Source organism: Hakea prostrata, chromosome 1 (assembly GCF_041222555.1).
Source record: "Hakea prostrata isolate BN-2017 chromosome 1, UWA_Hpros_2, whole genome shotgun sequence".
In the NCBI taxonomy this organism is placed as follows: Eukaryota; Viridiplantae; Streptophyta; class Magnoliopsida; order Proteales; family Proteaceae; genus Hakea; species Hakea prostrata.
Window position 1 is genome coordinate 16408268 of NC_142600.1, and position 16157 is coordinate 16424424.

The window sequence follows — 16157 nt, forward strand, 5'->3', positions numbered from 1 at the left end:
TTAGGCCCATTTTAGATGATATCCTGTTTCTGAAGAGTAGATTTGAGTCATGTGTTTTTGAACATGTTCCTAGGTTGGCAAACTCAATTGCCGATAACCTAGCTAGGAAGGCAATGTCGGCTGGATTTGAGTACGACTTTAGTGCTCTTATGCTTCTCCAATCATCAGGCGTGGTTGAAAGATCTTTGTATCCTTTCTGGTTTCTTCAAGCTCTGCTCCTAGAATAAAATCACTTGGTTAACCAGAAAAAAAGTGGGGGTGCACCACTTATTGGGATCCCCTGTTGAAGGGGCTAACCTCATTGTAATCTCCTCTAATTCTAGGAGGCTGACCTACACTTTTTTCTTTTTTTTTTTCTTTTGTAGTAGGAGGTGACCAAGACTGGTGGATGTAATAAGTTGATATTGAGTTTTTTTTTGGGAGGGGGTTTAATGCAAAATCTCAATATGTCGCGAGGAAGAAATGAAAGAAATGAGGGGTAGAAATGTAAAGCCGCGGTCGCAGTTTTATTGGACTGACGCCTGAAAGAACTCTACTTGGCAACCTGCGGTTGATACTTCGCAAAGACTAAAAGAAAGAGAACCAGTGTTGGTGTCTTTGAGTCTTTCTTTAGTGAGAGGAAATTTCGACAGAAAGAAATGTGAAAGGATTCGAAGTTGTAGAGACTGTAGGAGTTTGAATTTTCGATTTTACAGTTTTAGAACGAAAATTTTGAGAAATCTGTGAGCATTTTAGGCTCCAGATTTCCTCATGTTCTTCCACTATTATTCATCCTTTGCGTCGCCATGGATTACTCGAACCTCCAATCTAGAGTTTCGCCCGCCTATATTCCTCCTCACAGAACTCAGCTCCACCCTAGAATGCATTCTTTCTCTTCATTTGCACCTCCCAATCCGAAACCACCGCTGATCGCTTGTTTACAGTCCCGTGACAAATGGTTGATTCTCGCCGCTGCTCTGTTGATGGTTCCTTTTCTCTTCTATCTTTTTTCGATCGCTCGTGGAGTGCATCAGTCCTCGAAATTCACTGAATCAAGACCGAAAGGGTTTGGAGTCATCATCGTTGTTGGCAGCACTGGATCAAGAATCCATGTATTTGAGTTTCTCAACGAAGGGAGGATTCCGTTTATTGGGTTCGATGGGAAGGGTTCGCATTCTTTCAAGGTTCGACCTGGGCTTTTGGAATTTGATGCCAGTCCTGAAAGCGCTAGGACTTCAATTTCCGGCCTCTTGGAGTTTGCGAAGGCGAGGATCCCTAAGTCGGAGTGGAAGCTTACCAAGGTGCGGTTGATGACTAGAGGGAGCTTCGGAAAGATCAGCTTCGATGCAAAGAAGGCCATTTTGGAATCTTGCAGACGGGTTTTGAGATCATCTGGTTTTCTATTCAGAGATGAGTGGGCTACTGTGGTGACAGGTGTGTATTTCGAGGTTTTTTTTTTTTTTTTTGTTGGGAGGGAGGGGTTGATTAAACCACCAGTGCTCTGTTCATTATTTTAAGAATTCCAAATGCTATCATGAACTGACATGCTGCTGGATGAATTCTAGAGATACACCAAACTAGTAAAATTAACAAAATCCTTGATGGTTTACCAGTATGAAGCAAATAAAATTTTTTCGTAACCTTTCGCACCAATGCACCACATTCATGGAGTTCACTAATTTGGCATGACTTACGAGCTTGTTAGCAAATAAATTTTATGCTTCACGTGCTTCCAGGAGTGAGAACAATTGGAGTCCCATAAACTTTCTTGCTAGATTCAGTTGATGGTTATTTCAGTTGTTTCGTTGGAACTCAGAACTCATGTCAAGTTCCTGTTCTTAAATGGCACTTGTTAAAGGCCTCTGATCATCATGAGTTGGGTAGTTATTTATTAGCTAAACATAGAATCACATGGTATTTGAAAAAATATTGATATAGAGTTCTGTCAGCAGAAAGATTTACTGTCCCTCTATAGAATTATGACCATAAGTCCAGGGACAGGCTACCAATCTATACAACGAAGTAGTATCCCCAACAGGAAGAGGAGTTAAAGACTCTGTTTATGTGGGTTTGGAGTCCAATAAGTGCCACAATTTCTACTATGGTGGGTTCAAGGTTTCCGTTCTAGGATCGAAGAAAGTTGGTAGGATAGGTGCTGTGGATTCAATGCACTGAGAGTTAAAGGCAATTATACAAGTTTTGACCATGTATGCATCCCAGGCATGGACTCCCCTAGTGGAGGGAAATTCAGCCTTACTGTTGCTGATTTAGTGGATACCTTTGAATAAAATGGGTTTAGTGCAACGTGGCAAAGGCGCAAAACCCTGTCAGGAGAGCTAGATTTTTGTGAAATCAGTGGAAACCTTGTTCATTTACCAATCAATATCTTCCAGTTTCTCAACAGATTCTAGAAATGGGGTGTGGAGAGAGATTTTATACATTGGGCCTGTTCCTTTGCGAAGATTCTAGGACAGGGTTGAGTTACGTCTGCAGCATTGCAGTTTTGCTACAACTTATCTTTCTTGGGTACATATTACTTGGGAGTTGGGACCAATAAATTATTTTGTTATAGAAAACAGAAATAGAAGATACGGTAGTTCGCCACCCTGTCGGCTAGAATATCCTGAGGTTGATTGGAATTGTTTGGAGTTAAATAGGGGAGGTTAGGAGGTTATAAACTGTGGTATAAAAAGTGGTCTGACATAGAAAATTTATTACACCGCAGGTACTGGGTCCAAGTAAATTGTAGAAAGTAGAAAAATTTCGAAGTAGTCTGCATATCCAAAGTTGCAGGGTCTAAGTTTTGGAGACTTGAAGGACTCACAAACAAGGAAAAGATGCAACCATCTGAATCGGAAATCTGAAACAGGATAAAATCTAAGGAACTGATGAACACTAAAGTTGCCAAATATGGGAGGAAGGGATTCAGTAACCGAATCACTACATATATAAATAAGGAATGCTAGTTGAATCTGTTGTTGATTGGAAAAATAGCATTTAGAACTCAGTAGTTTGAATAAAATTATAAAACTGCACAGTTAGATTGTTGTACATGAGGCAAAGAACTGTGCTTAGATTGTTGTACATGAGGGAAAGAACTGTGCCACGCATGGGCATGGTTTGTCCACCCATACTTTTCTGGTGATCATTCCCTTTTGAGTTACCAGCTATTCTATTTTTTCAAAAAGTATTGGTCCTCATATTTTATTGAAAAAAAAGAAGGAAAAAAGCAAAGAGACTTTATACTTACCCAGTTGTAAGTTCACATGTATACATTGTTTAAAAACATGATGAAATCTCAAAATTTTTGATAATTTCTGTATGAATAAATTGAGATGGTATTTTGAAATGAAAAAAAAAGAAAAAATATTTTGGAAACTCTGGGTCATCTCACTTGAAAGATTTGGTCTAAAAAATGCATTATTCCATCGAAATTTTAATTATTTCAGTCATTTGGGCATTTTGCACCCAAAATGGCCAATCCAGTCAACTCAGAGGGGGAAAAAATGTAATGTCTTCGAGAAAATTTTGGTACCTCTTAAATTTTTGTCTGGTTGAAATGGCCTTCCAAAATGAGGTTTAATAGCATGCATTTATCATACTTACTGGGGTTGCAAATAGAAGGGTAAGAAATACCATTACCTTGCCTAACCAATTTGTAGAGGATACTACATTATTATATCATAAACTGACTAAACAGGCAATGCAGTGGGAACTTGGGGTAGAAGTTTTATGTTTTGCTATAGGACTTAGTAGGACTAGGACCAGGGCCTGGGATAGGTCTAATGTTTATTCTAGGTGATGGTGTACTTCTTTGTTTATTATTCGAGTAATAGTTATGTTACACCAAGAGTGTCAAAAGTAACTCCTTCACCAACAGGGTTTCTGCCACATATGAAGTGTCTGCTGGATCCCAAATTCTGTGGACTTGTTGTCCGTATTATTACCTGTTAATAGTTTTTAACTTTTGGACCAGTCTGACTTCTCCATATGTCAATTTTGGCTAAGGATGATAAGTTTGCATGAGGCAACACCCGGCTTTAACAAGAAATACTGATGACAAAAACAGAAGACAAGAAATTGTGGATTAAGTGATAATCGAAGTCAGTGGAGTGAAATCCATTTGGCATCTTGAATTTGCTTTTCCCCCAAATTTTCTCACCATGGATGCCACCCCAATGCTTTGTGTATTGGATTCCTTTGTGCTTTGCTTTTTTCCTACCATCCTACCAAATTCCAGGTGAGTTTTTCCGAACAACGAGGGGGTGGGGATTGATGCAGCAGTTTTTCTGAACATCCAGGTGAGTTTGAGATCCCCAAGCAAGAACCATGGATTTGGGTGTGGTAGGGTAATTGGTTATTTGTTTTCTCTATTAGGATGACATTAAGTCTTCTTATTTTCATAATTTAGCTACATGTGGTATTTGGTTTCCCAGGTTGAGTTTTTCATAATTTCCTACTTAAGAGTTTATGGAATGAATTAATTTGAGAAGTTTGTGTGACTGTCCAGTTTGGTTACATATTCACAAGGTGAAAATGAAAGCTGAACCCCTATAGGAGTCAACCAAACTCAGACTCCCTTGGCATTTGGTCTGGTTTCACTGTTTTCTATTTGGTTATTAGGCTAACACCTGGTTTGTGGTGTCAGTTTTGGAAACTGTTGTACTATTCAGCTATTCTGATTTGTAATGTTCTTAATTCCAGTTCACATTTGGTTTCACCTTTGTAATCTTTAATTCAATCCATTCTACACCTGATTTGAGAGCATTAACAGATAGGTTCAGAATAACTAAACCTTACCTTCTCAGTATGTGTTGCAGATTCTTCTTACTGTGCATGCAGTGATGCAGATGTCACAAAAAGCCACCTTAGAACTACAGCCTCTTTGAACCATAAACCAACATTTGTTTGAACACTAATGTGTATAAAATTGACTTTATGTGTTCTGGTATCTCAGGATTCTATTCAGTCTGGTTTTACGGTTCCTATCTGCTTAGAACTGTCAATTTTCTGGTGCAAATCAAAATGACATGGAAGAGATCTTATGGAAGTGAACTAAGTTATTTTCATGGTCCAGTTTGGCTTGATCGTGAAGGGTCAGTTCTGGTTCTACTTGGACACCCTTTGGCTGTGGTTGTTTGCTCTTCTGCTCTCTCGCTCTTTCATTTCTTCCTCTATGTTTCTCCCTTGGTCTTCTTTGTTTCTTCTCCTTTCCATCTCTATCTTCCCTTTTAACCTTCTTCTTCTTTTCTATTATTTTGGTTCATATAGCCCCTGTTCTGGGTTCAGCAAAAGTTGCAGGCCAGTCACTGTCCGTCAAGCTTTCTTGTGTTTGTTCTCCTTAGTCCCAGACCTGAAAATTAAATTTGATTCTTTTATGCGACCTTAGTCCGAACTTTTCTGCTGCAGATACTTTCTCTTCCGGAAGATTTCTAATTTAAACCAACTCTGGTGGAGCTGTCAACCTGGGTACAGCTGAAGTACTTAAACCTCTTAAGCATCTTCTGGTTGACTGTCCTTCAGCCAAGTGCTGTTTGCTGAGGACCTGGGCATGAGGATCTCTTGCTGGAAATTTCTGGTTGAACCATGTGAATGGAAGTAAGTTCTATCAACTGAATCAGAAAGTGATGCCATGCTGAACAATAGTGTCATTTTGAAAAATCAATATCTGTCCCCTGTTTCGTGTCGCCACTTACCGACATGTTGATATTTCGCCAAGTTTCGCAGATATATTGGCGATTTTTCATACCATGATTGAGAATATTGACATCATGGAGTCAGTACTATTAGTGCTTGGTTCTTGAATAGGTGAGTATTTGGAATCTGAGGTAGTTGGTCAGTGAATCTGTTGAACCAGTGGTTGAAAATTGGATGTGGGAGAAAATGATTACCTTCTCCGGGGTGTTTTTGAAAGTATGCTAGATTTATAGTATATCAATAGAAATCATCTGCAGGTACAACTGAAAGTTCTTGCAGAAGTCAACAAAATCTTGAAAAATTCAGCTTTCAACTGCAAAAGGGGTTAAACTGGATCGAGTTGGTTTGAGACATCATCTTGATTGAGTTATGGGTCCTTTTGGGTGTCAAGTTGGTTTGAGTCGAGATCTTGAATAAACTGAGTTAGGGTAGGTTTACGTTCCCATTGCATATTGTCTTGTTTTCTCTAAAAACCGAGATATCTTGTGAGTTCTCTAACTTTGACATGGGCTATTCTTCACACTATATTGGTTTGGAGCCCTCAAAGCTGTTGGTTCATATGCTAGTGGCACTGCTTTTGTACTAGGGTGAAGTAATTTCACTGATTCATTTTTGTTTTCTTCTTTTCTTTAACATGTCTTTTGATTTGTTAACTGATTTGATTATCATTAACAACTGAAATTGAGTTCCAATGGTGCACTTAATGGGAACATTTGAGCACTGGGCAATCCACTTGACATTTCTGACAGAATATTGTTTCAGGTCAGGAAGAAGGTCTTTATGCTTGGGTGGCTGCAAACTATGCTCTTGGAACCTTGGGAGATGATCCTCAGAAAACCACAGGAATAATTGAACTTGGTTCAGCTTCTGTTCAGGTTTTATTCATTCTATAGTGTCTAGCTCTATAGTTTGTTTTATTCTCCTTTAAGTATTTATTTGAGGCTTTTCATTTCATCATTTGTTCTTAATGATGTGAAGGGGTTTTGAATTACACACGGGGTTTGATTATTAAGTGTTGGTGAACTCATTCTTTTTTGGTTTCTATTTATTAATAAAAAAATGAATAAGTGAATGAGGAAACCTAAGAAATGAGTGTAAGTTGAAAAATTTTACATCACTCATTTGACAATTGAAGCCATTCTAAAGTTACTGCTTTGAACATTTTCAAGGAGAGATGATGTTTTGTAGTATTGTATTTGAGTAATTGAAACAGTAGCCAATCAAGATCTTTTCACAGAGAATGAATTCCAGATTTGAAGGTTAACTATATTGTAGTATCAGATGTGAAACAAAACTGAAACCTAGAGTCATATCATAATGATAACTCTAGAATAATAGTATGAGAACAGGGATGGAGTTATAATTCAAAGTAGGTGTTGCGTTCGTACTCGCAATTGCACGAGGTCGCCCATGTAATATAGAAGTAAGAGGGTTGTCGTTCACATAAGGATCAAAAAGAATCAAAATCACGTACTAACTTCAAAAACACCTTTAAATATCTAGTCGAACAAATTATCAAGGATTAATTAAGCTATTAATTAAAACTAACAAAATGTGAAGGAAATAACGAAATCGCTAATGAAATCACTAGGGATTCGATTTCACCAAACATGATATAGTTTATTGATCTATTCCCCCCTTTCTCATACAACCAATTTAATCTCCACCCTTGCCAACAAAATTCCCTAAATTAGATTACCTCGTTTGTTATGCATGAGGATCCCTAACATATCAAACCCCCCCCCCCCCAAACAATTACGCATAGGAGATCAATTTAACATGTTGCATTGAATGCAAGAAATCCACAAAGAAAGTCGAACAAACAACCTAACCTATTACACATTAGATGTGATTCGGGGGGGGGGCCCCCCCCCCCCCCCCTCCTCCCCCCCGAGATATACAATTTCCAACGGCCCCCCGGGTCCACCCCCCTTTAGGGTCCCAATTGAGCTTGAGGGCCATGGATGTAGAAACAACCCTATGTATGATTTCTAAGTCTACTCATAGTGTGAAGCCGAAATGTAGTAGGATTAGGGAATGCAATGTTATACAACATGTAATATAGAACCTTTAAAGCATATAAATGAAAATCAAGTATATCAAAAACTAACTTAAATGTTATCAAATTCCATCCATATGAGTATCACAATCTTAATTTTCAAGAATAAAATAATTATACAACGATTGAGTTCTATATAAGTCATTAAATCATAAATTCTAAGACAAGTAGAGAATGATTGATCTTCCTTGTTGTAGATGTGCTAAGAGTAGTTGTAAGTGAAAATTCAGCCAAAATCTCAAAAAGGCAAAATTGAGAGTCGGCGAGCAGTTTGGCGAGATGTGATTTGTCCTTAGTCTTGAGGTGGGTTGGGTCTCCCCCATGGGTAGTAGTTTACTATTGAAATATTTTAATCTCATGTTTGAGTCTTTATGGGCTGAGCCTAGAGTCTATTTTGGCCCAATTTTGAGTTATTTTGAGTTTGAGATATTTACAACTTAAGTTGGGGTTATTTTAGGACTTAAACATGTAGGGTTGTGAGGAATCAATTTTTTTTATTATTTAAACCTTGTATCAAATTTGTTTTTGGCAATCAATCAATGAAAAAAAGAATTACAAAAGAAGCTCATGCTCTCTCTCTCTCTCTCTCTCTCTCTCTCTCCCTAGCGGTACTAGTTCTTCCCCCTCTCTCCAGGTAAGCTTTCTCTCCTCCTTTCACCCTTGTTTCCCACTAGAAAACTTCCCCTTGCTCTCCTCTACAAAGATCTACTCTCTTTTTTTTTTTTTTTTTTTTTTCTCAAAAAAGACCTAGTTTCTTTCCTGGAAATCTTCTTCTTCTTCTTCCCCAAACCCCATGGTTTTGTTTTTCTGGCAGAATAAAAAAAACCTTCTTTTCTTTTCTTCCTTCTTTGTTAGTCTAGTTGTCTTTTGTTAGTCTCCTTTCCCTTCTCTTTGTTTATTTTCTTTCTCTCCCTCTCTTATCACCTACTCTCTTTCCTAGGATACGCCATTACTTCAAAATATTATTTTCTCCTTTCCTAGGATTCCCCACTACTTCAAAATATTTTTTCTTTCTCTTATTTCTGTTCCTAGATGCTTTCTAATCCCTGTTTTGCAGCCAGGATTAACAGGTAACATTTTATCTTCCAAAATATTTCTCATTTATTCTTTGACAGTAGTTTTGTTTAAAACAAAAACTTCCCAAGACTCCTTTTACATTGTTAGTTGTTGAATTCCTTGTTAGAAATCTGATATTGACTAGGACAGCTCTATTTTTCTTTAAGTTTCTTAATACCCTTGCATTCAATTTAGTGTTTTGGTGCCAAGATCCCCATCCCCTTGTTTCCCTATTGATTCTTGTTTAGTTGTGCTTACCAGTAAGACTTATTGTGTTTATTTCTCTACTTTAGCTCTCTTACATGCATGATTAATCAGATTTCAAGTGCTTCAAATTCCTTTCTTTACTATCTGTCAATAATAGGTGTTTAATTCTAAGAGTCTAGTAGCCCACTTTGTAGGTCCCCTAGTTTCTAGGGTTTCTCTTACATCACCTATTCTTCAATCCTAGGTCTAGCATGCATTCCTCATTGTTACATGAATTAAAACACACCACGAAATTCATGAATATTGGCCAAACATTCAGACATTAAGAATAAAATTGAAGAAAACAAGAGGGAGGATTGAATTATATGAAAGAATAATAAAATAAAAAACTATCTCATGTAAGGATCCATCTAACCCTAGCAACAGAAATTTAGAACATTATAGAGGAAGAAGAAGAAGAAGAAGAAGAAGAAGAAGAAAGTAAGGTAAACACCACTGTAGGGTTGAAGAAGAAGAGAACTCCAGCAGCAACCTCTCTCCAAAATTGTCCTCTGCATCAACTCCTCTAGACCTTCTCTCTCCAAAATCGTCCTCTAAGGTCTCCCAGCCAAAAAAAGTTTCTTATGGTGTTCTCTTCCTCTTTTATAGATTGCTCACCTAGATTGGTAGGTCTCTTTGACACAATCTAATACATTCTAGAACTTTCCTAAACTAGAATCCAATGTAACTCATAAACAAACCCACTTTCTAATTACAATCTGACAAAAAAAGAAATAAAGACCCTGAAGCCTTTAGATTGCCCTCCTTCTTGCATTTCTATTTGGGAAGTCTTCTAGAGAGTCCCACTCTCTAAAGGTGGCATCCCAATTTCGTGCACAAACTTTCATTTTTTGAGTGCAATAAAATCTTGGCCAAATTTTCTTCAGATATCTATAATGCTTCTGCAGGATTTGGTTGGTGATTTCCTTCAGGCACAAGTAATCAATCTTAATTGGAATTTGTTAGGAAATATATGAAATTACCAAAATTACAGAAATTAAAAGGTAAGGGTGTGAGATATTAATTTTCATGCAATATTAGGGTAAATTGATATAAAACGATTGTGAACACATGCAAATGTAGCCAATTAATTATCCAAAATAGTATGCATGAAATGAACTTATCAGTTGGGGTGGAGCTGTAGATAAGAATTGAGCTAATTGTGGAATACTGAAATGAAATGAGAAAGATATAAAAATCTGATATAAAGCAGATGGGCAAATCTAATTAGTAGCCAAACAGAAGATTAATAGCTAAAGTAACTTGTTAATAGATGAAGAAGGTAAAAGAACAACATGTGGGAAGTGAGAGAACAATAAGGACAACAAATTGATACCTGGGCTTCAACACAGCGTGGTGAATCGGTAGGACAACCTACCTTGATGAAACAAAAGGTTTCTCCATAGAGAAGAATTGACGTGGCCTCAGTAGGATGAAGACTAAAAAACTAAGACATGTAGATGATCAGCTGAGAAATTAGTATAAAAAAACTTTCAGCAATTGATTCAAGTGCTGTTTAGGGTTTTATGGGGGCTGATTTAGGGTTATAGGTCTTAGAAGATCTGAATCTTTATTCTTCTCAGTTCAGAATTAGGATTTTAGGTTTAGGGTTTTGTAATTTAGGGCATTGAAGTTTTAGGGTTTTAAGGAAGTGAACAGGGGGTTGTGGATCTACAAGGAAGGGAATTCTAATGGAGGGTTTAAGAGACATGAGTACTAGGGCTATGGGGAAGAAGGGAGGGCCAAATGGGTAGGGGATGATGAAAGTGAAACAACAGTTTAATTTAGGGGGAACATGAGTGGAACAAAAGCTTGTTATTTAACTGTAACAAAGTGTAGTGGCTAGGATGGAGATGAACTGACATAGACAGAGCAAAAGCTCTACCAAAGGAGAAAACCCAACTTGAAACCCTAAAGTGCTTGCTCGACACCTAGAAATCCCTTTCCATTGATGAGAAGCTACTACACCTTGATCTTATGCTGCAACGAGCCTTTTATTAATTGTATTCTCAAATCTGTGTTTTGTTACAAGCACAGGCCATCTATTTATAGCCTTAACAATGACTCCTAACAGTACTCAACATCCAATTAGATTCAAATAGGACTTCTATTTCTAATCTTAAGGACTCCTTATCTCAACTTAGACTGAAATGTTAATTTAAAACAGAATTGAACTGCTAATTAACTTCTAATTACAAATATGCTCAGCTGGTCTTGACCACTTGAGTAGGACTGCCAAAATTACCAAACAACCCCTTATATTGAACTGTGTTTCTACTGCTGGGCAGCAAGCCTAGGACTTCCTTTGGGTTTTGGGACTCCTTTTGGGGTAGGTCTGGTGACCTACGTCAAGAATGACTTGTAAAAGCAAATATTGATTCAATTCATGAGTTAGGTGATCAATCCTCTTACATAAGTCCCTCTATATAGTCATTCTAAAGGCATAGAGACTAAATACATCAACTCAACCACCAGCTAACACCCACTAATAAGAGTATTAACTCAAACCTAAATTGACTCGACTACTACCCAACTCTTGACAAAGGAAAGCTCCTTTGCGATGGAGTCTCTCATTTTCACACTATAGCCCCTTTTGTTGACTTTAAGACTTCTCCCCAAATTCCTGTTATATGTGGACTGGACTTGGGCAGAGACTTAGCCTATAAGACCACTCCATGTGGGCTGATTCTAGCCCTATATGGAAACTTCTAGTCCAGTGATGAATCTGCATCAGTATGTAGCAATTCACTTACAACTCCCATTACATCCTTTCTGTACTGAGTTCTTAAGCTCTTTTGATCTGGACATCTTTTTGTTGTAATTATGGTATTAGGGGTCATGTATGAGTTGACTTATGGGCTAGGTTCTAATTGCCAGATTTTGGCCAATCCTAGAATCAGGAATTCTTGCTCAATTCTCTAATTCCAGGATTGTATTTGGAAAGCACAATGAATCTTGTGATTTTTGTGGTCAGAATCGAAGTCACAATTTTATACACAAAGCTCATGCATTACAGCCCTGGATAGGGAAGCCCCAGAAAAGTTTCAAAATCCAGCAAACCTGAAATTAAAAAATTCAGGGAGTGATGACTGAGGAGACATCATTATGCTATTGAGAAAGCCCAAACAGCAACCAGAAAAATTAATAGAAATGGGGATAAGGATATAAATTATATTCGATAAATAAGAAAAGAGCAAAGATGTGATTTCTTGATGCCAGATAACCTGCAAATTCAGGTGGAAGTGGTATTTAACAGGATGAAATGGGGCCCACGACAATGAATGTTTAAGAAAGTAATCCACTGGTTAGGTTTAGAACTGCAGGATAGCAGTACATTAGGGTTTCAATGCAGAATTCAAGGAAGCGATATTCATCAGTCCCAGAAACAGTTTCTAACTTTCAGAATACTCAGATTTAGAAACCCCGAATTTTAAACTAGTTGAAAAAGGATTTAGAAACGAATACCAAACCTGAAATATTAATAGGAATTAGAAACCGAATGAGAAATTTAAGAAATAGAACTAAAATCAAATGTTAAAATTCCTTCAGAAATCAAAGCAAGACCAAGTACAATTATTACCAACAGAATAAAATGTTAGTAACACAGACAGAATTAAGGGAAGTGGGAAACCAGAATTCCTAGGGTAGAAACAAGTTCAGCAGTCTTTACTTGGATTGGAGGAGATAGTTGGAAAGATAAAGTGAGAGATGGTCAGCAATCTCTGATGGCTCCAGTTGATGTGAAAGCAGGGACCCCCTGTCCGAAACCCTAGGTGGGCCCCCCAGGAAGGATCTAAGAAGCCTTCATAAAGTGGCTGAACCCTTCAGAGGGTATTTTGAGCATTTTAGCTCTTAATTTAGTCCTGCATTTAATTTAGAATTTATTTCAGAATTTTCAATTTGAGTCTGGTTAGGATTTGTTTTGAGTATTTTATTTTGAGTTGGGTTGTTTGCTTCAGTGTTGAGTTGTCTAATTAGCATGTGCTTAAAAGATAGCTTAAAGTATGTTAGTGAGATTCCAATCTAAGGGTTGAAATTTCATAGTAATTTGTTTCCTTTTCTTAAGGGTTGATAAGAGTCCAGTTCTATATGTAATGGGACCCTATCAGTAAGGAGACCCCAGTTTGTCTCAGAGTCTTCTTTTCAGGCTATAAATACCGTCTTCATGTAAGTTATCTCCAGATTTGATGAATTAAAGAAATTGTTTGTGAATTGCTTGAGTGACAGGGTTCCTTTGAGGGGGACCCTGCGGATGTCTTTGAAGCTTTCTAATTCAATCTTCAAACTCAGAAGCATCCAATCAGCAACTCCGGCAAGTATTCAAGTAAGTCCAAGAGCCCCACCCCGTTCCCAGCCCCCCAACTCTGTCTGCAAGCCTTCCTACCCCCTCCCCTGCCTTGCTCCACCTTCCCCAGCCCTTTCCCTGCTTGTCTAACCTAGGCCACCTCCCCCACCCCCATCACAACTCACTTCTCCCCTGCAATCCCAGTCCCCTCCTCAAACCCTTGAGTCCCTCCCCCTTCCTGCTTCCCCACGGCTTCCGAATCCCAACCCCATTAGGATTCCCCAATCCCCTGCTCTTTTTAAATCGATTCTACCCTCATTAGAATCGCAGAAGCCTCTAGGTATAAGTCCTTAACGCTAGTCTCCCCCAAGCAGCCCTATTTTCTGGTTCTTAGAATTGCTGCACTTCATCTTCTTCAAGTGAATCTGCAGAATTTTGAGAAATTCCAGAAAATCTTAAACACCTAAACTCCAGCCCCTACTTTCTGAAATAACTTCTGAATTGCAGAACAGCAGTAAAGTCAGACCTGAACTGCTAGATAGCCAACCCTAGACCCTTCCCAAACCCTAACTGAAACCCTAACTATCCTGGAATTTCAAATTTCAAATCTGTAATTCATAGTACAACAGAATTCAGATCTGAAGTTAATTTTTAGAAGGCTCTAAACCCTGCTAGAAACCCCCACTTTGACCAGTTTTTTTTGGATGATTTTTCTCAGTCCATCGGGCTTACCTGATGAATCAAAAAAGTCATAGAAAAACGGTCCATTTGTAAAATCTATGATCTATCAAATAAAATGATATTTAATAGTATGACAAGGTGTATTTCCATATCTACTCATAGTAGCTACAGAAATGGGGAAATTTAATTAACACAAGATGGATGTAAAATTTGTATGGTCCATTCATTGAGTGAGGTGCAAAATCTAAAAAAGTGAGGTGCATTTATATGTTGTGCTAACTTTTCTTGAGTTCCTATTTAATTGAGATGATGTAGAATCAGAATTTTACCCAATTACTTTAATACGCAGATTACATTTGCTCCAAGGGAACCACCACCAATCGAATTTTCTCAGCTGCTCAAAATTGCTGGAGTTACTTATAATCTCTATAGCCAAAGTATGCTTCACTTTGGTCAGGTGATTCCCATGTAAAGTTGTTTTTCCATTTATCTATTTGTAGCATTGAGTTTATTTTGCTTTGGTTTTATGAGCTCTCTCCATGATATTTGAAGCCACTATGTTTTAAGACTACAACTTCTAGTTCTTTTTTCTTTTGCCAATTAATTTATTCTTTTTGGAGGATTAGGTCTTCACCTGGTATCAGTACTGAATTAAAGGCGGTTTATTATGATTCTAGGGTTATTGTAATAATTTTTTAGTACATTCTCCCCTCCCCCTTTTTTTCTCCTCTTTGGGTAATAAATTATTTATTCACCCAACCCCCCCCAAAAAAAAAAAAGCCTTTGCAGAGAGAACTTGAATGTGGCTCAGTCGTGAAATATTTATTGGATGATTATATGATGGAAGCAGTAAAAACTTCTTCTTTGCATGCATTAAAGTTTTCTTATGAATGAAAATGATGCTTTACTTGTTTATGTTTGATATTGAATGCCTTCTAGCCGTCCTTTTTTTTTTTTTTTTTGGGGGGGGGGGGGGGGATGTTTGATAATAGACACTTTTCTTGTACTAAAATGGGGAACCCTTCCCAGTGGATCCTGCATGTGAGATGAACTTTTTGAGTTACTGGTGAAGATTCTTTACCCATCTTCTTAGTTGGAAATTATGCCCTTCCATCCATGTTTAATATGTTTTTACCTCTTTTGTTTGTCAAAATACATGCAAAGACAGATGGGTGCAAACTTGTCCATCTCTGTGCATGTACTTAAGATTGTGATGTTTTATGCTCGACATTGGCTGCCTGCTCAATGAAATGTTAACCAAGCATTAACCATGATTCTGTCGCTCCATTATTTTTTATTTTTGTGTTTTAATAGTGCTTGGACAGTTTTGTGACAACCTGCTATGAATTTTGGGTTTCTAAATCCTTTTGTGTATGGTTCTAGTGTATAAGTCAAAATCCTTAACAGATTGATTTTCACCTTTATTTTGGTGTAGGATAGAGCTTGGGAATCGCTTCTTGAGCTGCATAATACTAAAGTTTTGGCATCATGTAAGTGCTGGGTTATTTAGTCATTCTTATTTACACTCTGATATGTAATTGGAACTCCCAGAAATAGTCTTGCATGCCATGTGAATATCTGCTAGGCCAATTAGGTAAAACTCAAATGGACCTCTAGGGATGCTAGTATTGACAATCTCAGATGGACTCTAGAATCAGAGGCAGCAGCCTTTTTCCCCCTCTTTTTGTTTTTTTTTAATATATTTTTCTATATGAGTAATTTCAGGTGGTTTGGCTTTGTTGCGAGGGACTTGAACCTCAAGCTAGTGCAAATAATTGGGGAGAGTCCTACTCAAATCAGAACTCCCCTCTTCTTATCCTTTTAGAACTCTTTTAAGTTCTTTGTTTATTTTCTAGTCTGTTTTGTACTTGTATTCCCTCTCTAAGTAAGTTCTAAACTTTGCATTGTAAATCTATAAATACCCTACTAAATTGAGTGAACAAAATCGTCTTGCAAGTGCAATATTTCTTAGCTTTCTACATGGTATCAGCACTAGGGTTTACGATTGATTCCCTCTTCTACTGTTAAGCAAGGGCATGAAGTTTCTTCTCCTTCAACTCAGTTACAGCCTTAACTATCATTCTCGCAGCCTCTCCAATCTCAATTGCAGCTTTCTTCTTCCTATCACAACTGGTGTCCATCACAGCTTGCTGG

The 16157-nt window shown here is 37.7% G+C and overlaps 1 protein-coding gene across 1 annotated transcript in view; it reads left to right on the forward strand.

Moving 5' to 3' along the window:
* Nucleotides 1-507: 507 nt before the first annotated feature.
* Nucleotides 508-16157, forward strand: part of LOC149027876 (putative apyrase 6) — a 40280-nt gene continuing 24630 nt past the window's right edge. The window contains exons 1-4 of the mRNA XM_089166732.1: nt 508-1413; nt 6439-6551; nt 14353-14460; nt 15439-15493. Of these exons, the coding sequence (XP_089022858.1) occupies nt 786-1413; nt 6439-6551; nt 14353-14460; nt 15439-15493 (904 nt within the window). The 5' untranslated portion in view covers nt 508-785. The remainder of the gene's footprint in view (nt 1414-6438; nt 6552-14352; nt 14461-15438; nt 15494-16157) is intronic.